This window comes from Hydractinia symbiolongicarpus, chromosome 11 (genome assembly GCF_029227915.1).
Source record: "Hydractinia symbiolongicarpus strain clone_291-10 chromosome 11, HSymV2.1, whole genome shotgun sequence".
In the NCBI taxonomy this organism is placed as follows: Eukaryota; Metazoa; Cnidaria; class Hydrozoa; order Anthoathecata; family Hydractiniidae; genus Hydractinia; species Hydractinia symbiolongicarpus.
In genome coordinates this window covers 26,921,146-26,946,320 of record NC_079885.1, presented here as the reverse complement: position 1 = coordinate 26,946,320, position 25,175 = coordinate 26,921,146, and the positions used below count along the sequence as shown (strand labels likewise).

The following is a 25,175-nucleotide window of genomic DNA, read 5'->3' as shown; positions in this document are numbered from 1 at the left end:
CAATTCTAGGGTGTTACAGGCGCTTTAGAATCAAAACACTCAATGGCCTTATTTTGCACCATCCTTCATCCGCCAGCAAAACTCTATCACAGTTCCTGAATCAACTATCAAATAGCATGGTGGCACTATAGCAACTTTCGATTGTTAAGAGTAATTGACATCGTGTTTTGTATTTCTTTATTAGCTCCTGACACAACTATCAAGATAGACGAGGAACAGACAAACAACATTGAAGACGGTACTACTCAATTAAGAGTTTTGTATTTATAGCAAATATAAACTCTGTTAAGATGAGAAGTTATCACTAAGATTGTGAAAGTACTATCTGACATTAGATACTGTCTGTTGTAGACGAAATGAAAATTGATTCAAACAAATCCATCCAAACAGTGTGTTTTTGTGGTGGAACAGCTTATGAACGTAAGTGTGCATTACTTATAATGTTCCAGTTTATAAAATAAAGAGAAAATTATGATTTGATGTATTTATATATTGAGAATATTGTCTTAATCCACTGCGTTAATAAGTATGTTTATTTTACACAGAACATTTTAACAAAGCCAATGTCATATATGTTCGTTTTACTGTCATATAATGTCATATAATTTGCGTTTAGAAATGCTTGCGTTAAAGTCTTCTATTGAGAGCAAGAAAATTATCATAAGTCGATTTCCTGAATTTGCAAGCCTGCCATTGACCGATGTGTTGCTAAAGGACGCTTTGCACAGCAGTGTAAATGACGAAGTCATTTACATATATTTGCAAATACTTGCCCGGGAAAGCAAAAATAAGGTAGCGATTTGGAAATCCTTCTTTTTAACTTGCAAACTTTCTTAAATGAATTGACTAAATAATTTTTTTTCACAGAGTGTAAAGATTATTACTCCAGGAGAGATGACTTATATATTTGACACATCCGTATCAAAAATTAAACAGGTGAGTGGTAGATATTGTTTACGCATTATTTGGGCTAAGTTTCATTTTACCCTTTCCACATATAAATTTGTCTTAGTTAGAAGTTAAACTTTGTTTTTCATGCAGAGAGTTTTTAAATAGACAATTTTAAATTATCACATTACTCTGATATTGCAAAGTAAAAACGAGCGTGAGAAAGAAGTTGCATGTACCAATAAGCATATCTTATTTAGCATGTTAGAATAACTTTAACATAAACATTTAACAAAAATCATTGCGACTATGTATTCTTCTTTCTAATGGCATAGCGGCTTAAGGGGTAGGGGTAGAGGCGCACACTTGTGCAGAGGATGCGTCTTTACCCATAATAAGAGGTAAAAATCTTAAAAAATTCCCCTAATTTTTGTATCCGCTACGGCCTTGATTTACAATGTCATATTATCTCTTGTGTATGACAACAACCAATTGGAGCCAAATTGTTAGAGTGGATGGATAAAAATTTGTGCAAAAAAAATTTTTTTTCTACTTTGTCCTACTAAGTAGTCCATAAATTTACAAACAGCATAAATCCAACATGTGATGATGATAAGATATCTGTTTGTGTTTTGTAGCGTGACATATCAAAATATGATTTAATAGTTGGCTGCCGCTGTGCGGGGTATCACTGGACGCTGTCGGTACCAAACCTTTACTTATTTATTAACGATTTATTTGTACAATGTATTAATTTGTTTTAACATACTTCTAACAGCTGGTACCTTTCATCCAGGTTGTTATTCCATCTGCAGCAACAATAATTTATATCAATCCAATGGGAGAATTGTCTAAAGAAATCGTTAAGGTGAAACAACAATGGAAGTAAGTAGACAATGGATTACAAATTAAAAAGTATTTTTCTATATTTTTACTCTAAAAGGCCGTCCTACAATTATATATTTTATACTTTTTTAGTTTGTATCTTTCTGCTAAATATGGAATTGCCGAAAGCTTTCGTGTCGAAATTGTGCCACATGCACGACAACAGGATAGCGTTTCGTGTGGCATATTTTGTCTAAAAGTAAGTATACTTCTGTTTTTCAAATAACTACATATTCAAATAAATTTTAAACAACAATGCTTTCATTTAGTTTGCAGAATGCCTGATATTAGAAAATGAAGAAGTGCCCAAAGTATGGAAAATAGAAAACGTCCAAGTTTACAGACAACATATTGTAAAAAGATTGGTCGAAGAAGGAGGTACGATGAGTTTATTTTCACCTCACGTGTTGTTTTAGAAAATGAATTTTAAGACATTAATATGCTTAGGTCAAGAACAATGGTGCGGTGAAATCTGCAGAGCATGTGGCAAAGCAGAAGGGCCGAAGGTTCAAGGAAAGCCTACTGACTCTTGGGTATGGCGTTTGTAACTCTGTGTTGTCGGTACCTGGTAAATATCGTTTTTTATTTTATCGAAAATTGTGTAAAAGTGTGTCGCTTTATTTAATAGGTTTGCTGTGATACTTGCTCACCTGCAAGATGGTATCATAAGCAGTGTTTAAACCATTCTTTGAGGAAGGAGTACAGGCATTTGCCGTTTAATTGTTCTATGCTCAAAGTAGCACCTGCTGAATTTAACCAAGAATTGTGGACTGTTGAAGGTATTGGAGAAGAGGAAGTTGTTGTAGTAAAAGAAACTAATGTACGTCTTTTTAAAACTTACCTTAAGGTTGCTTTACATTTGCTTTCTATTCACCTATTGCACCAATTTAAGTTAGCTGAAACCTTTTTTGCTGACCGTGAAAGTGCTGACGTCATTTGAGGACCACGCCCATAATAGAAACAAATGCCGCCTAGTTTTTTTCACTCTTAACCTATCAATTAACTCATTTCAATCATAAAATTGCTTCCAGCAAGTCTGTGCACACGAGGGACATAGTGGCCCCCACTACCAAATTATATAAGGAAAAATCACTAGCTGACATTCAGTTACAAATAAGACAAGTTTGGATGCCAGAATTAAGGGCTATATAAAGCAAAAGGTATATCTTTCATCCCCGTTGCAACACACAATAAGGGTGTTATTAAATTCTCCTAACGAAAGAAATCAGCCTTATAATATTCACACAGTCCTTGTAACAAATCCTAATCATTAAAACTTTTGCTGTAAACACTTATTAAAGACTCTGCGTCAAGCCGGGAAACAAATCTATTGGCTCGTTTAGTTCAGTTGTTCTTATAAAAACTTGCACCGTATCAACCTTGACAACTTTGATTTTACTTTTGGTTTTAAGAGATTTTCCCCGTTACGGAAAGGGAAAATATTATTGAACACCTAAAAATACAACAAAACATATTTTCTGAATTATATTTAGAATGAAAAAGTCGCAGCAGTCAAGGTATGTATGAAAGACATAATTGACAAATATTTTTTACGATTGCCCAGGTTCATTAACATCACATCTTGAGTAAAGAAGCAAATTTCTTCTGGATCAAATTTGTGCGTATATGAGGTTGCCGTTTAACTTTATAATGTTATCTTTAGAAGAATGACATAAAAGTTGACGATGGATGGTTTATAATAAAACCAACAAACAATTACATGCGCAAATGTACAGGTTGTGGTGGTAGCTTTGCAAACACTGACATGTGTTTAATGACGAAGAAGCTACGATTAATTAGAGGGGAAAAGGCGCCGCATGGAAAAAAGAAAGAAACAAACATCCATTGTCATATTGATAAAAAATGCTTGGGCAGGGGATTTTGTATAACCAAAGTAATCAATCCAATGAGGGTGTACATTTCTCAAGCCCAGTTCGAAAGTTTCAAACAAAAAGGCGTAGATTTAAAAAACAACAAAAATTTGTAAAATCATTAACTCTTTGTACATATTTTGTGACTACATTATCACTACAAATCTTTTTAAAAAGGTGGCTGGTTTTGTGTAAAGTAACCACAATTTAAACGAAATACTACTATAAAGCGAATACAGGAAGTGGATTAATTAACTTCAAATGTTTATGCCTGAAATATAACGTACCTCCCCTTGTTTGGAAAGCATAAGTAAAATTCAAAGTAACATATTTGGTATTTTTATTGCACAATTAAAATTAATTATGTTGAAGATTTATGCAACAGACAATATTTAACTTCTTTTGTTTTATTGGAAAGAGTTGGGTGTGTTGAAGTTATGTAACTTTACGGCATAATCTATTATTTAATATTTAGTAGTAGAAATTTTTAATTTTGAAAAGTTTTCTCCATTCTGTTTATGAACTACAATAAATCTCACTTTTCTCCTTGTTTTTGTTATCTAACAAAGCTCTGAAAGAATGTAAGTTAAATAAGGAAGTTGTTCAATTTGAGTTCAAATTCACATATCAAATAGTGATTAACGCAAACTTAAGAAATAATTTTTTGAGGAAAAAGCCAAACTTATATTGTCGCTTAAAAATTAAAATCTTTATTTAAATTAAAAGACTTTACAAAACAAAAATTGGCAAAAAATTAAAATAAACAACCCAAGAGTTAATTTTCCATTTCAAAAATTTTATTCACGCTATTTAAAAAGCAACAAACAATTGGAATCCTACAATTATCTTATAAAGAAAGTGAAGATAAACAGATTTTAATTTCACGCAGATGATGTGAATACCAAACGCAAAAATCAATCAGGTTATACAGAATTATAAGACAACCCTCATAATTTATAAGAACGACAGTGTGCAAACGTCTTGTGGGTGCCATATATTTCAGGACGGAAACCTTAGTTAATTGGCACACGGGACAGAGGCAGGGGGTGCTCTTTACCAATTCATTGTCCGTCAACACCTTAAGAGTAACGTAAAAATTGGGTATGGATCTATGCATTACACTGACCACATGCGAATTGCAAAGACAAGCATCATACATAAAATACAGGCACGAAAGGCTGAATTATCTGGCACACTCTCCAATTTTAGGACATAAACTGTCTCTTAACGCGTTCGGAGTGTCATATAAATCGCGTTTCGATGCATCAATTAAGAAGCACTTATCCAATTTTTATGAATTTCTTCAATTGCAAAAGATCTTAGGGGCTGCCATATAATTCAGGTACGAAAGGCTGAATTATTTGGCACCCCCTCCCATATTGAGACATTAACTGTCTCTTAACGCTTTAAAAGCAAATTATAAATTGGGCATAGATGCATGAATTAACTGGCACTCATCAAGTTTTTGTGAACTTCATCATTTTTCAAAAATCTTGGGGGGTGCCCAATAATTCAGTTACGAAAGGCTGAATTTTTTGGCACCCCCTCCCATATTGAGACATTAACTGTCTCTAAACGCTTTAAAAGCCACTTATAAATTGGGCATAGATGCATGAATAAACTGGCACTCATCAAATTTTTATGAACTTCATCGTTTACCGAAAGTCTTGGGGGGTGCCATATAATTCAGGTTCGAAAGGCTGAATTATTTGGCACCCCCTCCCATTTTGAGACATTAACTGTCTCTTAACGCTTTAAAAGTGGCTTATAAATTGGGCATAGATGCATGAATAAACTGGCACTCATCAAGATTTTGTGAACTTCATCATTTTCCGAAAATCTTGGGGGGTGCCAAATAATTCAGGTTCGAAAGGCTGAATTATTTGGCACCCCCTCCCATATTGAGACATTAACTGTCTCTTAACGCTCTAAGAGCGACTTTTAAATCGGGCATAGATGCATGAATTAAGTGGCGCTCATCCAATTTTTATGAACTTCATCGTTTACCGAAAGTCTTGGGGGGTGCCATATAATTCAGGTACGAAATGCTGAATTATTTGGCACCCCCTACCATTTTGAGACATTAACTGTCTCTTAACGCTCTAAGAGCGACTTTCAAATCGGGCATAGATGCATGAATTAAGTGGCGCTCATCCAATTTTTATGACTTCATCAATATGCCGAAAATCTTGGGGGTGCCAAATAATTCAGGTTCGAAAGGCTGAATTATTTGGCACCCCCTCCCATATTGAGACATTAACTGTCTTTTAACGCTCTAAGAGCGACTTTTAAATCGGGCATAGATGCATGAATTAAGTGGCGCTCATCCAATTTTTATGCCTTCATCATTTGCCGAAAATCTTGGGGGGTGCCAAATAATTCAGGTGCGAAAGGCTGAATTATTTGGCACCCCCCTCCCATTTTGAGACTTTAACTGTCTCTTAACGCTTTAAAAGTGGCTTATAAATCGGGCATGGAAGCATGAATAGTGGCGCTCATCCAATTTTTATGACTTCATCATTTGCCGAAAATCTTGGGGGGTGCCAAATAATTCAGTTACGAAAGGCTGAATTATTTGGCACCCCCTCCCATATTGAGACATTAACTGTCCCTTAACGCTTTAAAAGCGACTTATAAATTGGGCATAGATGCATGAATAAACTGGCACTCATCAAGTTTTTGTGAACGTCATCATTTGCCGAAAATCTTGGGGGGTGCCAAATAATTCAGGTGCGAAAGGCTGAATTATTTGGCACCCCCTCCCATATTGAGACATTAACTGTCTCTTAGCGCTTTAAAAGCGACTTATAAATTTGGCATAGATGCATGAATAAACTGGCACTCATCAAATTTTTGTGAACTTCATCATTTTCCGAAAATCTTGGGGGGTGCCAAATAATTCAGGTTCGAAAGGCTGAATTATTTGGCACCCCCTCCCATATTGAGACATTAACTGTCTCTTAACGCTCTAAGAGCGACTTTTAAATCGGGCATAGATGCATGAATTAAGTGGCGCTCATCCAATTTTTATGAACTTCATCGTTTACCGAAAGTCTTGGGGGGTGCCATATAATTCAGGTACGAAATGCTGAATTATTTGGCACCCCCTACCATTTTGAGACATTAACTGTCTCTTAACGCTCTAAGAGCGACTTTCAAATCGGGCATAGATGCATGAATTAAGTGGCGCTCATCCAATTTTTATGACTTCATCAATATGCCGAAAATCTTGGGGGTGCCAAATAATTCAGGTTCGAAAGGCTGAATTATTTGGCACCCCCTCCCATATTGAGACATTAACTGTCTTTTAACGCTCTAAGAGCGACTTTTAAATCGGGCATAGATGCATGAATTAAGTGGCGCTCATCCAATTTTTATGCCTTCATCATTTGCCGAAAATCTTGGGGGGTGCCAAATAATTCAGGTGCGAAAGGCTGAATTATTTGGCACCCCCCTCCCATTTTGAGACTTTAACTGTCTCTTAACGCTTTAAAAGTGGCTTATAAATCGGGCATGGAAGCATGAATAGTGGCGCTCATCCAATTTTTATGACTTCATCATTTGCCGAAAATCTTGGGGGGTGCCAAATAATTCAGTTACGAAAGGCTGAATTATTTGGCACCCCCTCCCATGTTGAGACATTAACTGTCCCTTAACGCTTTAAAAGCGACTTATCAATTGGGCATAGATGCATGAATAAACTGGCACTCATCAAGTTTTTGTGAACGTCATCATTTGCCGAAAATCTTGGGGGGTGCCAAATAATTCAGGTGCGAAAGGCTGAATTATTTGGCACCCCCTCCCATATTGAGACATTAACTGTCTCTTAGCGCTTTAAAAGCGACTTATAAATTGGGCATAGATGCATGAATAAACTGGCACTCATCAAATTTTTGTGAACTTCATCATTTGCCAAAAATCTTGGGGGGTGCCAAATAATTCAGGTGCGAAAGGCTGAATTATTTGGCACCCCCCTCCCATTTTGAGACATTAACTGTCTCTTAACGCTTTAAAAGTGGCTTATAAATCGGGCATAGATGCATGAATTAAGTGGCGCTCATCCAATTTTTATGACTTCATCAATATGCCGAAAATTTTGGGGGTGCCAAATAATTCAGGTTCGAAAGGCTGAATTATTTGGCACCCCCTCCCATATTGAGACATTAACTGTCTTTTAACGCTCTAAGAGCGACTTTTAAATCGGGCATAGATGCATGAATTAAGTGGCGCTCATCCAATTTTTATGACTTCATCATTTGCCGAAAATCTTGGGGGGTGCCAAATAATTCAGTTACGAAAGGCTGAATTATTTGGCACCCCCTCCCATATTGAGACATTAACTGTCCCTTAACGCTTTAAAAGCGACTTATAAATTGGGCATAGATGCATGAATAAACTGGCACTCATCAAGTTTTTGTGAACGTCATCATTTGCCGAAAATCTTGGGGGGTGCCAAATAATTCAGGTGCGAAAGGCTGAATTATTTGGCACCCCCCTCCCATTTTGAGACATTAACTGTCTCTTAACGCTTTAAAAGTGGCTTATAAATCGGGCATAGATGCATGAATTAAGTGGCGCTCATCCAATTTTTATGACTTCATCAATATGCCGAAAATCTTGGGGTTGCCAAATAATTCAGGTTCGAAAGGCTGAATTATTTGGCACCCCCTCCCATATTGAGACATTAACTGTCTTTTAACGCTCTAAGAGCGACTTTTAAATCGGGCATAGATGCATGAATTAAGTGGCGCTCATCCACTTTTTATGACTTCATCATTTGCCGAAAATCTTGGGGGGTGCCAAATAATTCAGTTACGAAAGGCTGAATTATTTGGCACCCCCTCCCATATTGAGACATTAACTGTCTCTTAACGCTTTAAAAGCGACTTATAAATTGGGCATAGATGCATGAATAAACTGGCACTCATCAAGTTTTTGTGAACTTCATCATTTTCCGAAAATCTTGGGGGGTGCCAAATAATTCAGTTACTAAAGGCTAAATTATTTGGCACCCCCTCCCATATCGAGACATTAACTGTCTCTACGCTTCAAAAGTGGCTTATAAATCGGGCATGGATGCATGAATTAACTGGCGGTCATCAAATTTTTATGAACTTCATCGTTTACCGAAAGTCTTGGGGGGTGCCATATAATTCAGGTACGAAATGCTGAATTATTTGGCACCCCCTACCATTTTGAGACATTAACTGTCTCTTAACGCTCTAAGAGCGACTTTTAAATCGGGCATAGATGCATGAATTAAGTGGCGCTCATCCAATTTTTATGACTTCATCAATATGCCGAAAATCTTGGGGGTGCCAAATAATTCAGGTTCGAAAGGTTGAATTATTTGGCACTCCCTCCCATATTGAGACATTAACTGTCTTTTAACGCTCTAAGAGCGACTTTTAAATCGGGCATAGATGCATGAATTAAGTGGCGCTTATCCAATTTTTATGCCTTCATCATTTGCCGAAAATCTTGGGGGGTGCCAAATAATTCAGGTGCGAAAGGCTGAATTATTTGGCACCCCCCTCCCATTTTGAGACATTAACTGTCTCTTAACGCTTTAAAAGTGGCTTATAAATCGGGAATGGAAGCATGAATAGTGGCGCTCATCCAATTTTTATGACTTCATCATTTGCCGAAAATCTTGGGGGGTGCCAAATAATTCAGTTACGAATGGCTGAATTATTTGGCACCCCCTCCCATATTGAGACATTAACTGTCTCTTAGCGCTTTAAAAGCGACTTATAAATTGGGCATAGATGCATGAATAAACTGGCACTCATCAAGTTTTTGTGAACTTCATCATTTGCCAAAATCTTGGGGGGTGCCAAATAATTCAGGTGCGAAAGGCTGAATTATTTGGCACCCCCCTCCCATTTTGAGACATTAACTGTCTCTTAACGCTTTAAAAGTGGCTTATAAATCGGGCATGGAAGCATGAATAGTGGCGCTCATCCATTTTTTATGACTTCATCATTTGCCGAAAATCTTGGGGGGTGCCAAATAATTCAGTTACGAAAGGCTGAATTATTTGGCACCCCCTCCCATAATGAGACATTAACTGTCTCTTAACGCTTTAAAAGCGACTTATAAATTGGGCATAGATGCATGAATAAACTGGCACTCATCAAGTTTTTGTGAACTTCATCATTTTCCGAAAATCTTGGGGGGTGCCAAATAATTCAGTTACTAAAGGCTGAATTATTTGGCACCCCCTCCCATATCGAGACATTAACTGTCTCTACGCTTCAAAAGTGGCTTATAAATCGGGCATGGATGCATGAATTAACTGGCGGTCATCAAATTTTTATGAACTTCATCGTTTACCGAAAGTCTTGGGGGGTGCCATATAATTCAGGTACGAAATGCTGAATTATTTAGCACCCCCTACCATTTTGAGACATTAACTGTCTCTTAACGCTCTAAGAGCGACTTTTAAATCGGGCATAGATGCATGAATTAAGTGGCGCTCATCCAATTTTTATGACTTCATCAATATGCCAAAAATCTTGGGGGTGCCAAATAATTCAGGTTCGAAAGGCTGAATTATTTGGCACCCCCTCCCATAATGAGACATTAACTGTCTCTTAACGCTTTAAAAGCGACTTATAAATTGGGCATAGATGCATGAATAAACTGGCACTCATCAAGTTTTTGTGAACTTCATCATTTTCCGAAAATCTTGGGGGGTGCCAAATAATTCAGTTACTAAAGGCTGAATTATTTGGCACCCCCTCCCATATCGAGACATTAACTGTCTCTACGCTTCAAAAGTGGCTTATAAATCGGGCATGGATGCATGAATTAACTGGCGGTCATCAAATTTTTATGAACTTCATCGTTTACCGAAAGTCTTGGGGGGTGCCATATAATTCAGGTTCGAAAGGCTGAATTATTTGGCACCCCCTCCCATATTGAGACATTAACTGTCTCTTAACGCTCTAAGAGCGACTTTTAAATCGGGCATAGATGCATGAATTAAGTGGCGCTCATCCAATTTTTATGACTTCATCAATATGCCAAAAATCTTGGGGGTGCCAAATAATTCAGTTACTAAAGGCTGAATTATTTGGCACCCCCTCCCATATCGAGACATTAACTGTCTCTATGCTTCAAAAGTGGCTTATAAATCGGGCATGGATGCATGAATTAACTGGCGCTCATCAAATTTTTATGAACTTCATCGTTTACCGAAAGTCTTGGGGGGTGCCATATAATTCAGGTACGAAATGCTGAATTATTTGGCACCCCCTACCATTTTGAGACATTAACTGTCTCTTAACACTTTAAGAGTGACTTAAGTCGGGTATGAATGGAGAAGTTATGTCCCACCACTTCCCAAATTGCAAAGACAAGCACCAGACAGCGCCTTTAAGGGTGCTGCCTAGTGATCCAAGTAAGAGTAAGAGAGAAATAACGGAGAAATAGCCGGTTCTAAAAGACATACTTTAAAACCCAAGGGGGTGCCGAATAATTCGGGGGTGCTGAATATTTCACTACAGGTTGCTTCTGTTTTCTTAATTTTTCATGATGATGTCATAGGATCAACATTTATGAATATTTTTTTAGCTAAATCTTAAAAGATATTTTTTTATTTAGTAATTTAATACCATGATATTTAACTACTTTGAGATATAGCTATCTATAACTGCTTTATTATAAGGCCACCGTCGAAAATATGTTTGGTGGTTAGCGTCATTTCTAATTACAAAAGTGAGTTGGTCGGTCGGATAAAAATTTTTCCCGAAAAATTACTATATTTCGCAGCCATATTTTGTTATTCTTTTTAAATGTACGCCAGCTGTATTTTTAGCCTCCGTTTCAAGTTCAATTTTTGTCAGTCAACGCTGTTCCCATGGTTTTTGCTTGCATTGCCGTATAAATGCGAAACAGGAAAATATAGTACTGAGTAGCGCAGCGCAGTCCCCTATCGAAATAACATTCAGACGCAACAGCCGTAATTCGTAGGACCGCTGAAAAGGTAAATGGTGGATTTTGTTGCGTGTCGAAGATTGTTCACTTTATTTTTTACAAGTTTACCGACTCCCCAACTTGACTTTCGCTTTCAAAGTGAGTCGGTCGGATGACGCTAACCAATTATATTTTTTGAGGCCTAAGTCAGAATCTCTAAAACAAATAATTCGAGTTATCACACACCACAGACAGGTTCTTTCTAATATTAGAAGAAGTGTCTGTGTATGTGTGTAATATAGGCAAAGTAGATGTCTTAGAGAGATGTGCATATTTTACATGGCTTGCCTCACAAATATCGATGGATATACCCTGTCTATTATTTCCAGGAGGGGCCATGGCTTAGATGGAGAGTCCTAGAGTATTTAATGCTCATTTTGAGATACGCAGACCCAATTAGTGCCCGTGCTCTATTAGACAACTCCCTGCAACATCCAACGGCCCACACAGTGTGCCATCTTCCCAATTTCCCTCACATGGCTTGGGTTAACCTGGAGCTATGGTAACATTCACTCGCCCATGTTGAATCGCCATCAAGAGGAATCGAATCCCGGTCTCCCGCACAGAGCAAGACAGCTATAACCACTAATCTACACCGCCGACGTCCATTTTCTATGGACGGGTTGATGACTACACCCCAATTTGCGATTCGGTTCAGCTTTGCTGCAGACTCGCCGGAAACGCCTCAAAAACCATGGGGCTATCGGATGACTTCCAGCGTTTTAAAAAAGAATGTTAAATTTCGCCTGCGTAGAAACCTGAATCAACCTGAAACAACATTTTTTAAACATTTATTACCATGTATAGCTAATTTATTCCTTTAAATGTCAAGCGAAATGACAACAAACTATTTTTTTATCCTTTATTCCATAAATAGCTGTAATAAAATCCCACAAATAATAAACTGCGAGTACAACGACAAAATAGGACCTTCCTTCTTCTCGAAAAAATTTAAATGAGAACAATGGGCTCGCCCCCGTTGCATTTCGGGTTCAATTCAGGCGGTTTCAGACGGGCCCAGGCTTTCCTGGGTGGTTACAGAAAAAAACCTTGAAAAAATTACGAAAGTACGCCTGCAACAGCCATCACATATACGGCGCTTTAGGCGAGGCGGCACCCTCCTTGTTGCGCCATAGTGATGATTGACATTTTGCTTAATTGACAAATTGCATTTGTGCTACATCTGGCATTAAAATTTCACTGCGTGAGAACAAACCTAGTTCGTAGGGGGATGCTAAAATATGTGGAAATGGAAGAATAATTTAGTAAAGTCACAATAAAAATCTGTCTGGAAATGATACTTTGCTATCTAGATTTTGTTCTAAATAATTTTCTTTGCTCAAACTTCTTAACATTGTTCTTAAAACTCCAACACTAGCTCTGCACTCTTAAATTGTTATGACGTCAAACCGAATGCAACGGGGGTGAGCCCATTGTTCCGAATTGCCAAATGTCTCTGTAGCTGTTTGTAGCATTTAGGCTCTAGCTTCACAATAACAACAATGGGTTAAGAAATTTTGAAAAGAGTCAACAAAATTTTTAAACCTTAGCATATACTGGCCTACTTATGTGATTATCTAAACAAACAGCTCTAACAAGAAGTCTATTTTATGATTAAAATGGTTGCAATACTTGGCAACATCGCCATCTACCTTTCTCTGATGCTCAAAAAACAGATGTAAAATTAGGAAGACTTGTTGAAGCAAATACTTAAAAATACTTGCAAATACAAGCAAATTTTACTAGAATGCTTACACATTTTTAAAAACTTGTAAAAGTTTTAAAAAAATTGGCAACAGTTCTGAGTTCAGGCAACTTTTGGAATAAAATTTACAGAGGTTTATTTCAAAACTTCTTGCGCAATCTTAAACTTGTTGAAATTAGTCATGTAAGGTTAAACAGCTTTTAAGTCCAACGACCTGGCAACAATAATGATCATTAATTTATTGTCTGCTTAGCTCTAACAGATAGATAGATAGATAGATGTGCATATTTTACATGGCTAGCCTCACAAATATCGAGGGATATACCCTGTCTATTATTTCCAGGAGGGGCCATGGCGTAGATGGAGAGTCCTAGAGTATTTAATGCTCATTTTGACCTACGCAGACCCAATTAGGGCCTGTGCTCTACTAGACAACTCCCGGCAACATCCAACGGCCCACACAGTGTGCCATCTTCCCAATTTCCCTCACATGGCTTGGGTTAACCCGGGGCTATGGTAACATTCACTCGCCCATGTTGAATCGCCGTCAAGAGGAATCGAACCCCGGTCTCCCGCACAGAGTACGAGAGCTATAACCACTAATCTACGGCGCCACAAAGTAAAACAGTAAAATGGGGTTGATATTCCAGAACATCATACCCCATATATAAGACAGGCCAGCATTGGTGATTATCGCACAAATTTAAATTTTCATAAAAAATAACTTATAATAATTCATTGGTCTTTTATTATTAGAATAGTAATTGGCACTCAATTGGTGCAACGAATACAAGACTATTAATATACTTTGTTTTCATTGTATATGTAGAAAAACTAAAATAATATTAAAAATGTCTTATATGTTATCACATTTGCATAATGGCTACCAAGTTGACCAGGCAATCATATCAGAAGAAGACAGGGTTGTGGTTATCAGATTTGGACATGATTGGGATCCTACTTGCATGAAAATGGATGAAATAATGTATAGTATTGCTGACAAGGTGAAAAATTTTGCAGTGATATATTTGGTTGATGTTACAGAAGTTCCAGATTTTAATAAAATGTACGAGTTATACGATCCATGCACTGTCATGTTTTTTTACAGAAATAAACATATCATGATTGATTTGGGGACTGGTAACAACAACAAGATTAATTGGTCGTTAGAAGATAAACAAGAGATGATAGATATTGTAGAAACAATTTATCGAGGGGCGCGGAAAGGCCGTGGTTTGGTTATTTCACCTAAAGATTATTCTACAAAATATAGATATTAATGCACTGTTTTTATTAACTTTATTTATCAACATGTGTATGTATACATTCCCTGGTTAGGTGAATGGTATTATTGAATTGGAAGCATGTATTTTTATTGTTTTTGAGAAGAAAATAAAAAGTTTTAAAATATATTGCAGTATAACATTGTTAAATTTACTTTAAGAAGACTTGTTGCAGTATAGATTTTAAGAAAGATTTCTAATTTTTAGAGAACAAGAAATTTCTTTCTTGTGACAGAGTAATCAAAAGGCTTTATGAACAAACAAAATTTTCATCTGTTTTTACACTAAATTTACTTATTGATTTTAAATTTTGAAGAGTTTTCGTATTTATTGTTGCACATTAACTTACCTTACACTAATTTGCAGATATAATATATATTCTGTTTTTTGTGTATTTTGTTTTTTGTATTTTTTTCAAATTAGTGTGCATCATAATGTGTATACTAACAAGGTCAGCATGGTGGATAACAAAAAAGTATTTGAAAACGTTCTAGCTTTTTTTTAAATTAGTGTGCATTATTTTATGTATACTAGGTCAGCATGGTGGATAACAAAAAACTATTTGAAAACTTTTAAACACAAAGTTTTTATTGTTATTGAAGTGGGATAAAATTTAAGCAACCTTTGAAAGGATTATATTGATAATCTGCTATTCTGTTTATAAACAAAAACTTAATCTCTGCTGATTCCACTCTTTTAATTTTGGCTTATGTAAATTTCAATGAAAAGTACATAAAGAGATTTTGTTGTCTTAATGAAAGTCTTGAAGAGTAATAAGCTAATTCATTAATTATTAATGCACTAAAGTAGATATTTAGAGAAAAAATACAACATGGGTCAGATTGAATGGGCTATGTGGGCAAATGAACAAGCAGTTATCTCATCTGGATGTACGTATATTTTTTAGTTTTTTTATGTTATGTAAGCCACTTTTTACATTACCATGGTATACAAGTTGTAACCAGCCTACTCGAAACTGTTTATATTTTAGTTGACTTTATAATACTTAATTTAACAAAAAAAAGCGAATACAGTGAAATATCCTTATAGTGGTCATCTTTTATAGCAGATACCTCTACAGTCAAACCTTTCAGAAACAGATAAAATGATGGTGAAACTCTCATAGCACACCTTTAGCAGACACTGTATAGCTAATTTTTGTGTAGACACTGTTTTACATTTTCATTTTGAAAGTTTCACACCTTGCTTCAACCTTTGACATTCTATTTTTGGCTAGTTTACAGTTTTTTCAGGGCTATAAGAATCAAAACATGCTTTATCTCCTTGATTCCCTGTTTTAATTTTTGAAATGAAAGGTAGCATGTTTGCAATGTATTGACTTCAAGCTCTTTCGTCAGTCAAAAGCAGCCTTAAGTCAATTTATTTTACATGGGTAAAAATTTATAACACAAAATGCCATTTCCAGCTTAACTTTGGCAAACGTGTGTTTCACGTCTGCTGTTTATTCTTTTGTTTTGTGATTGCATGCCCCCATACACAAACAACGGTTAAATTAAAAGAAAAAATAAGAGCAGGGCTTTTGTAAGTCCACGTTACATGCAGCTTAAAAAAATATGTTAGCAAATATTTTAGACGTGAAATAAGAAAAAAAAATTTTACACACTTTGCTGCTGATTACACTATATCCCAACACACCCACCAGGTTTTTCAGCCAATTTGAATGTATCTTAGTGTACACCTCTTTAAAGCAGAACTCTATTGGAGTCTTAAGAGGTTTTACTGTATTATTTTGTCAAAAAATAGAAATGTAAAAAATGAATAATATTTTCGCCAGAACCACATACTGTGTAGTTCACCTCATCCTAAGTCACTTACTTGGATGCAGGTTTATTATATAACAAGCAAGCATCTTATGAGCTTTTATATTTTACTAGGGTAGGTTTTGAATCAGTATTTTCCTCTGCATTTGTTGATTGCAACATTAATTGATAGAGCGGAAAGTCATACCTTAAAATACTTAAATTAAATTTTAAATACTGTTACCTAGATATTGGTTTAGAAAGCCTTGATTGTTTACATATGCCTTTGAAATTAATGCATTCAGAATGTATTGACAAGTGAGATTTATTGAAATTAGACTACATAAAAAAGGTAAGGAATATCCTATGTATGTATTATTTGTCCACTTTTTTTAGTGTTATTCTTGGGTGGTTGTTTAGCAGTATCTAGCAATGGATTTAATGAGACTTACAAACATAAAAGATGGGAGATTGGATCATATGCAGTGTATCTTTTACCTTTCCTTGAATAAATGAGAAGATGAATGTAGACTTTAGTAGTCTTTAATAATTATTTCGTCTCATAAAAACTTGGATACCCTTGTCTCCCAGGTCGAGTTAGAACTTTCGCAAGTCGACCTCTGGCTGAATAATAACAAAATGACTATTAATACGGACAAAACTGAAACAATCTTTTTCGGCAACCACAGCCAGTTAAAAAAAGTTGAGAACAAAACTATCAACTATATGGGTATTCCTTTGAAGAGGAGCGAAAAAGTTAAATATCTTGGGGTAACATTTGATCAAAAAATGCAATGGGAAAAGCACATTAATGACATAAATAGAAAAATACTAATTAAATATTCTAAAATTAGAACCATTGCATCCTGTTTAACACCTCACACAAAAAACCTTTTAATTAATGCACTTGTCATGCCATATTTCAACTACTGCTCCTCGGCATGGGCTTGTGCCACCCAAGGTAGATTGGGAAAACTAGAAAAACGATTAAAATGTGTCCGTACCTTTCTTGGGAAAGAGAGGGAATATTCAATGAATAATTTACTCATCAAAAACGATGCCATATTAGTTTTCAAAGCCATGAATCACATTGCTCCTGATTACATGCGCTCAAAATTCCTTTTGACAAAAAACTGTCATAATCATCAAACAAGAGGAGCTTCAAAAAACAGGTTCACACTTCCCTTGGTCAACACGGAATTTGGCAAAAAAGCCTTCCCATTTAGAGCTGCAAAAGTGTGGAATAATCTTCCAGACCAAGTGACCTGTGATGGAAGTCTGCTTTCGTTTAAGACTTCCATCTCTAATGTATTTGGCAAATTCTAATGGAGATCACTTTTGAATTTTTTAATTTTTGTTTTTTATTCTTTTTCTTTTCAATTTTCACAGATTATAAATGTTACTATGTTTGATTGAGCTGAGGCAGTCTAAGGTTTATCATTTTTTGTTTCTTTTTTGTTCTAGTGGCCCCCAGTGGAAACAATCCACTAACTATAGGTTTTTGTGATTTTCTGGGCTAGCCACTTTAAATATTTATTATTATTATTATTATTATTATTATTATTAGTATTAGTTAGACACGTTTCTACTTAAGAGAAAAAGGTCAAATCGATTAATTTATTCTGTATTGATTGTTGATTGTCACTTCGAGGAATTCTGTTTAAATGCAAACTCGTCTTAAGGGGAGTTGGTTTCAAAGATCGTTTTATTTAAAGTTATAAGACCTGTTACAACTACTTTTCTCTAAGTTCTATGAAATGTTTGTGTAGCAGTAAAATGTTTTTGTTAGCAAGTAATTAAATTACACTAAAAACATAATTGACCTAGGGTATTGCGTCTCGCTTTTCTTATATGCTATTCAAAAAGTGCGGAATTCTGGAAAGTGATAACTTTTGTGTGTGGTGATGGTGTGGATTAGCAGTATGTACAAAATACTTAATAGGGGTTTTAATAGTTAATGAATCTTTTACAAATTAAAAGGGATATTAAATTACCAGGATTTGCTGATTTGTCAGGGTTTTTTCATAAAAGAAGGTCAGAAAACTAGTCACAACCTGATTTTTTAAAAATATATTTTGTGGATATCATCACAGCTTCCATTTTTTTAACAAAGAGTGATGTGTTAGACCAGAGAATGCCCAAGTGGTTTTTTTACGCAGCCTTAACATTTTTGCTATCAGAGTGTTGTCAATTCTTTTGCTACTTTTGGAATATCCACGAAGTAAAAGAAGAAAAGGAAACACCTTGCAAAGAAGGTACAGATATTTTTCAATGAAGTACAGTACTTGCTCTTTTTATGTTTTATTTCTTTTGTATACAACTTTTTTCCTGTTTTAGTGGGCAATTTGTATTAACAAACTTCGTTTCATTCTTGAAGATTTTTGGAAGAAATTATTTCGTCAGATTTGTTTTGTATCTGTTGTAAGTTACAATTATTTTATTTATTTATGTATAGTCCAGAAAATACGGGGCGGAGAGGCCAGTCTGAAAGGGTAAATTTTCTCCAGTATTTTTCGGGGGTTCCTATACATTTGGATTTTATGATTTGAGATGGTTCTTAGCCTAATTTGACCAGAATGTATGAAAACCAACAAAATTTTCAATATCTATTAAAAACTACTATTTCGTGGGTAGAGTTCAGGAATAGGATAAAGAGATTGTATTACATATTTATAAAGAAATGGTATCTTGCTGAGTGTCAAAAAATTGTAATTGCATAAGTGCAATCATTTTAAATGTATGGATGCATAGGAAACCAAAAAATGCAACAGAACAGTTTTCCCTTTTAGAATGCATCGCCCTGAGCTTTAAGTTAAGGTATAAAAATCCTTCTTCTGTCGTGATACACAGTCGTTTGTAGTTGATTTTGCAGAAGTTATGTGGGTTACAAATTTTATATGAGAGTATGAGGCGCACACTTGAAATGATCGACGGAAAATCACATTTTTTGTTCTGCAGAGACAAAAAAAAGTATTCTGTAAACGAATGTGTGAAAAACCAAGCTGACAATCCTAATTTCGTGAAATTAATACCAAAGTTTTCTAAATGTGAGAAGCTAGAAACCTTCAATCAACAAATGTACTCACATGTCAAAAAGTTTTGGAATATTCATGGTTTCCTGTTTTCATCAACACCAGTCTAAATCAAGCTTTTCGTCACGTACTCAATTTTTTTTTTTATAATGATGTTTCCAAACAAGGAACGTCTTTCTGTGCTCTGGTGGTATTAATATAGCAGTTTTAACGCGGGCTATTTTATAGGTATAAACTTGTAACATGTTAAGATGACCGTAAAAACGTTTAGAATAGAGCTGTGCGATGAGTTCTATCTCCTTATAGAGCATGCATCCCGTGTCTTCTAAATCTTGGTTGCGTGATGGGCGCCACATCGCTTCTCGTTGCTGCGTTGATTTACCTACGTGCTGCGATTGCTGGCGAGGAGTGGACACCATGTGAACGCATCATAAACAATCAAAGAACATTAACTAGAGACAGACCTCCATCCATGGCGCCTCCCCGATTGAGTCCACCAAGCAATAACTACGTTGTGGACGAAGATGGGGATGATTATGAAAACGTGCCAAAAGCTAAACCTGCTGTCTGACCGTATATAATTTTTTCGTATGTTATATTGATCAAGTTTGTTTTTTTTATATTAATTTTTGGACGTAATATATTTTTGTACATTATTTGATATTTTTCTACACTTTTTATATTTTTTGATATTTTAGTACACCCAATAATAATTTGATTCCAGTTTTTCTCAACTTGCGTTTATTCCATTTCATTCTACTGGTAATAAAAAGACAAACAGCGTTTGATGATCATAGGTTGCGAACCAACTAGAATTTTTATTCCAGAAAATAGCCGTTATCTTTCCATAATTTTTGCTCTATCATTGTGCTTTATCCTAGAGCTTTTTTTCAATCTAGTTTATTCCTATATAATATGGAACGCTATTGTACCACCCGCATGTCTACAGCATGCGTATAGCACGTGTGACATTTTAACAATAATAAAGTATAATTTCGCTGCGTATTTATTTTGGGCGCATCAAGAATGCAGTATAATTTTGACGTTTTGTTTTTTTAATGAAAAGTAATGCTTGCTAAGTTTTGCGTATTAAATTTTGCGCAGTCTCCTCTTGCGCTCAAAAACTATAATTTTCAGAGTTTCCTTTAGATATTTGTGCGAGTGCGCAAAAAAATTCTACAAAAAAAAGAATGTTTAAACTTTTGCATGTGTTTTTCACAAAAGTTTGTTCCTAAATTTTCTTGACTTAAATTTAGTTTTATATTTACTCTCGCCACCGTCGTAGTGTTAAAAAACTTCGTTAAAAAGAAACGTGCGACGTTTGTTTGACGTCAATAATCAATATAGAAAGTGTTGCGGAGAGGTTGCCAAGTCAAAGGCATTAAGCACGGCAAGGAAAGGGCACGGCAAAGGCAGGCAAGGAAACAGTAAGAGGAATCAGCAAGGCAGAGGTAGGCAAGGCAGGGGTGGGCTTCTCTCCAAAAAAAGTATATTCCTTTTAATATAGATATTGTGTAATAAAAAAAAACATGGCGGTTCTCCTAGTGGTAACGAATTGGGATCATATTGCTGACACAGGTATAAAGACTGGATGGTACTTACCGGAAGTGGCACATCCGTATTATGTGTTGAAAGAACATGGTGTGCCGATGACAATATGCAGTCCAAAGGGCGGATTTGCACCTATGGTTTGTTTGTTTGTTTGTTTTTGCGATTTTGAAAGGGACTACGAACCAGTTATAATGCTTACATTCCGTATATCCCACGCACATATTAAAATTCCGGCAAACCCGTTTTGTGAGGAACACTCGAACTACAGAAAAATAACCGTAACGAAACAGGCTTATTAAATTCATTAAGCTTGTTCTGACCTAAAAATATACTCGAATAAAAAGTAATTGGTTTACTTTCATTTATTTTTACTTTTAGGATCCCAGCAGTGGTGAAGCGTTTAAAGATGATCCAGAATGTAAACGTCTTCTCGCCGATGACGACGTACAAAAACAGCTTAAAAACACGGTCGCTGCAAAAGATGTGGATCCTTCAAAGTTTAAAGCAATTGTTTTCACTGGTGGTCATGGACCGATGTTTGATTTTCCGGATAGCGTAGAGTTGAACAAGGCAGCAGCTGACATTTATGAAGCAGGAGGTATTGCTGCTGCAGTGTGTCATGGGACTGCTGGTATGTCAATTTTCTTTTTTTTGTTAGGTCCTGCATTATATGGATGAAACAGTGAATAAAACCATATGGTTGTTTTCGCAACAGCTTTTTCTTTTGGAGGTTATAATTCAGCAAAACGCAATATTTGTTTTTTTTTACGCGAAATAATGGTTATTTTCAAGACGCGTAAGTTTTTTCACCACAAAAAAAAATTAAAAGGGAAATCTCAAAGTTGAGGAGATTTATTATTATGAATCACCAACTACAGTAACACTTGGTGTTCTCATATTTCTTTGGTGTTATGAACATTTCTCAGATATCTCGATTTCTTAAAACAGTAATGAATGCAGAGTTTTAATTACTAATAATAAGAGAAAAGAAAAATAAGAAGAGAATTGTTGTTTTTCGCAAAATATTTTCCCTTGCAACAGATGTGATTTTAGATTTTCGCAAAAGTTTTTTACACGAAATTCGTCCTAAAATTAAAATTTGCAAAACTTGTTTTATTTAAGGTTTCATCAAAGGATTGATCTTGCACCCGCACTTTGTAAAAAACCAAAAACCAAAAAAAAACCGCAATGATTCAGTCTGATTTATTTGGAACTTACTTCCCGCGAGAATTTGTCCCATTGAGAGATTTTTTTTGAGAGATTTTTCTCCCTGTTGTCAGAATCAACATTTGAATTTGAAAACGTTTGTTAAATATGTCGGTGTTAGAAGCAAGATTTTTTTCGCCCGTTGCTTTCTCTAACTATTTTTTGAATACATATTTTAAGGATTGGTTAATACAAAACTTAAAGATGGTACCTATTTAGTCAAGGGCCATAAAGTAACTAGCTTCACGAATTCCGAAGAAATTTCTATCAAATTGATGGATCCAATGCCGTTTGCGTTGGAAACAAGGCTTAAAGAACACGGTGCTGACTTCGTGGATGGGGGTGATTGGCAGAAAAATGTTCAAGTTTCTGGACGTGTTATTACTGGTCAGAATCCTGCTTCTGCTACAGGATTGGGTGAAGCAATTGCAAAGAAACTAAAAGAACTCTGAACGACCAATCAGCTACTTTAGAAAACGCTAATTGACCAATCAAAACACGCACTGATGGATTACACTTGCACATCTACTATTTGCTTATTATTTATTTTTGCTTCGTTATTTTAGTAAGAACACACTTGACATACTGACTGTTGATTTCTTTTTGCGTCAACCCTTTTACATTGTGAATAAAACGGGCTAATTGTTTAAATAAATACGAAGAATGTTTCTTACTTCTTTCAAACTCTTATTCACAGACTAGTCTTTAGCTTGTAAAAATCCACGGGAGTTTGTCCGTCACAGTTGTACTATATGTAACTTTAACATATCGTGCGTGGTTAACACGACACACTTTAGGCCGAAACTAAAAGATTTTACTTATTTCAAATGCCTGTTTTATAAAACTGACCCCTTCTTAAAAGATTATTAGATATTTTTCAACCAATGTCCTAGTGGAACTCGAGAGTTTTCGAATACGCAACTACAAAAAAGTGGTTTCTTACCACTATCCTCCCCCCCCCCCTAAAAAAAAAGAGAATGTCTAAATTGAATTATGTAAATCGTAGGTACATCAGCATAAAATTTAATTTTATGGTCACGCTCAGCAAGAGTTAAATCTATGCAGTAACCGACTGGTAGCCTTGTGTAAATCCTTCGCTTTCAGTGCAGAAGGTTGTGGCTTTAATCCCTGGCCGCTTTTTCTAAAGACTAAAAAGTGTATCCTTTCTGCTTAGTTTAGCACAAGAACTACGATTGATATGTCAGGCGGTTGCTAGTTGAGGAATTGTTGTGCTTACACGGTTTTCGTGCAGCTTAATTGCAGTAGGATCGCATGACCCCTCCTTATTAGCAGTGTCAAAAAAAACTGGGGCTATCCTTAACAACTGTAAAAATGATAGTAATTGTTGCTAACTTGATCTGGATTTGATCGCCAATTTTAAATTTCAGCGTCTTTTAACGAGGCTTTTCATGAATTCTTTGTTGCTTTTGATGATTTTAAGCTTCATGTCGCTTTACATAATTATGGCGGCATTATTTTCGACACTTGCACTGACCAAGGTTAATTTAGATAATTTAGATTGGTGTGGCAATTTTGGGGACATCAAAACTTGGTGAACAATATAAAAAAAATTTTAATATGCTTTAAAAATTCTTAATTTCTTTCCCTTGCGATATTCTCCGGATTTCTTTCCCTTGCGATATTCTCCGGGTTTAGCTTAAAAGAACATATATTTTATGAAAAAATAGTCGCACAAACAAAATAAGACTATTTAATTCAATTTATGTATATTTGCAATTTTTTCAACGACTATATGGAAACAAAATTAAACATGTGTCAACAACACAAGCTCTAATTTATAATTTTAATGCGGGCTGAATGTAAACCCTTGAATTTTCAATCTCGTTAGTTGATTACAAAAATATTACATAATCACAAGCGGACTTAACCCTTTTTTTAATAACTCCTTATTGCTATGTTATATGTCTATGAAACTTACTGAGTTTCAATATTTATCTATTAGACACTTGCATGCCAAATGTTTAGGTTCCAGACCTTTCAGAGGCTTTGATATTAGCCATTACTCGAAACTACCGCTAAAAATCTCTATGAAATCTCTATAATGGGGAAAATTAGATAACTCATGTTAGGATTATCCTTAGAACTTGAAACTTGCAACAAAACTTTGTTTTATTAAGAAGAATCATTTTGCATAATTTAGACACGTGATTAATCCGATTTCCCGATTTTGCAATTTTTGGCAACTTTTTATGCAATCCATGTAAAAACCAGAAAATGTGTTAAATATCTTTTATTTAGCTTTAAGAAAATTCAAACAGAATGCAAAAATTCGCTCTGGAACAAAAGTAATTAAATATTAGGCAGATAGATGTATTATTAACAAATTTCAAGCTTCTGATGACGTCACAGAAAATGTGCTGACGCAAGCAAAAATTTATAACGTACTATAAGTGTGCCAAGTTTGATTCAATTTGAACAATTCTATAAAAAGTTATTGAGGGAGTGGGGGCGGAGTCTCCCCCCCGGTCCCGGTCATAGTATGTTCGAAACACCCCGGACCGAATAGGGTTAAAACAAACCTTTGGCGGGAACAAGAGTTTCTCTATTTGCGCGGATATTTGATAAAAAACATAATGGCGGATATAATGGTGAACTGGGAAAAATATGTATTGTTATTGCTACAATACTTTTTTGAATCTTTATGAGCAGCAATCCCAACCAGTTTTGGCAGCATATTTCATTGAATTTCCGCGCCCGCAGGCGTAGGAAATTCTTTAAAACCGTCGTTTTTTTCTTTCGGAGCATTTTTTGAGAAAAAATCGACCCTTTTCACGTTCCTCCGTCACAGATTCAAACTTCTTACCCAAGCTCCCTAACTACTGGGAAGTCATCTAAATGACGTTTCAGGCCAAAATTGGTATTTGTTTTCGACAAAATTTGGCACAGTTAACAAAAAAAGTGTGCTAAACATAATGGTGACATAATAATTTTGATTTTTGTCACCTAAATGTCATTTTAGGCCAAAATTGGTCCAAAAATTATAACTACTTTAT

General features: G+C 35.5%; 3 protein-coding genes across 3 annotated transcripts; all 3 read left to right on the top strand.

Annotated features, from left to right (window-relative positions):
• Positions 1-11,610: 11,610 nt before the first annotated feature.
• LOC130614447 (thioredoxin-like protein 4A) lies at positions 11,611-14,739 on the top strand. Its single transcript, XM_057435878.1, has 2 exons — positions 11,611-11,634; positions 14,159-14,739. Exon 2 carries the CDS (start codon positions 14,181-14,183, stop codon positions 14,607-14,609), a length of 429 nt encoding a protein of 142 aa, XP_057291861.1. The 5' UTR covers positions 11,611-11,634; positions 14,159-14,180; the 3' UTR covers positions 14,610-14,739.
• Positions 14,740-15,213: 474 nt separating this feature from the next.
• Positions 15,214-20,397, top strand: LOC130614446 (cytochrome b-245 light chain-like). The gene is made up of 5 exons (XM_057435877.1): positions 15,214-15,502; positions 16,769-16,859; positions 18,553-18,627; positions 18,710-18,793; positions 19,711-20,397. The coding sequence occupies exons 1-5, from the start codon at positions 15,445-15,447 to the stop codon at positions 19,973-19,975; spliced, it is 573 nt and encodes a 190-aa protein (XP_057291860.1). The 5' UTR covers positions 15,214-15,444; the 3' UTR covers positions 19,976-20,397.
• Positions 20,398-20,890: 493 nt separating this feature from the next.
• Positions 20,891-22,750, top strand: LOC130614445 (uncharacterized). Its single transcript, XM_057435876.1, has 3 exons — positions 20,891-21,092; positions 21,334-21,586; positions 22,342-22,750. The coding sequence occupies exons 1-3, from the start codon at positions 20,934-20,936 to the stop codon at positions 22,611-22,613; spliced, it is 684 nt and encodes a 227-aa protein (XP_057291859.1). The 5' UTR covers positions 20,891-20,933; the 3' UTR covers positions 22,614-22,750.
• Positions 22,751-25,175: the final 2,425 nt, after the last annotated feature.

Coding starts and splice junctions, on each gene's coding strand:
- LOC130614447 (XM_057435878.1), top strand. CDS start 14,181: ATGTCTTATATGTTATCACATTTGCATAATGGCTACCAAGTTGACCAG.
- LOC130614446 (XM_057435877.1), top strand. CDS start 15,445: ATGGGTCAGATTGAATGGGCTATGTGGGCAAATGAACAAGCAGTTATC. Junction 16,860..18,552: donor GAGATTGGATCATATGCAGT/GTATCTTTTACC, acceptor TTTTGCTATCAG/AGTGTTGTCAATTCTTTTGC. Junction 18,628..18,709: donor GGAAACACCTTGCAAAGAAG/GTACAGATATTT, acceptor TTCCTGTTTTAG/TGGGCAATTTGTATTAACAA.
- LOC130614445 (XM_057435876.1), top strand. CDS start 20,934: ATGGCGGTTCTCCTAGTGGTAACGAATTGGGATCATATTGCTGACACA. Junction 21,093..21,333: donor AGGGCGGATTTGCACCTATG/GTTTGTTTGTTT, acceptor TTTTACTTTTAG/GATCCCAGCAGTGGTGAAGC. Junction 21,587..22,341: donor AGTGTGTCATGGGACTGCTG/GTATGTCAATTT, acceptor ACATATTTTAAG/GATTGGTTAATACAAAACTT.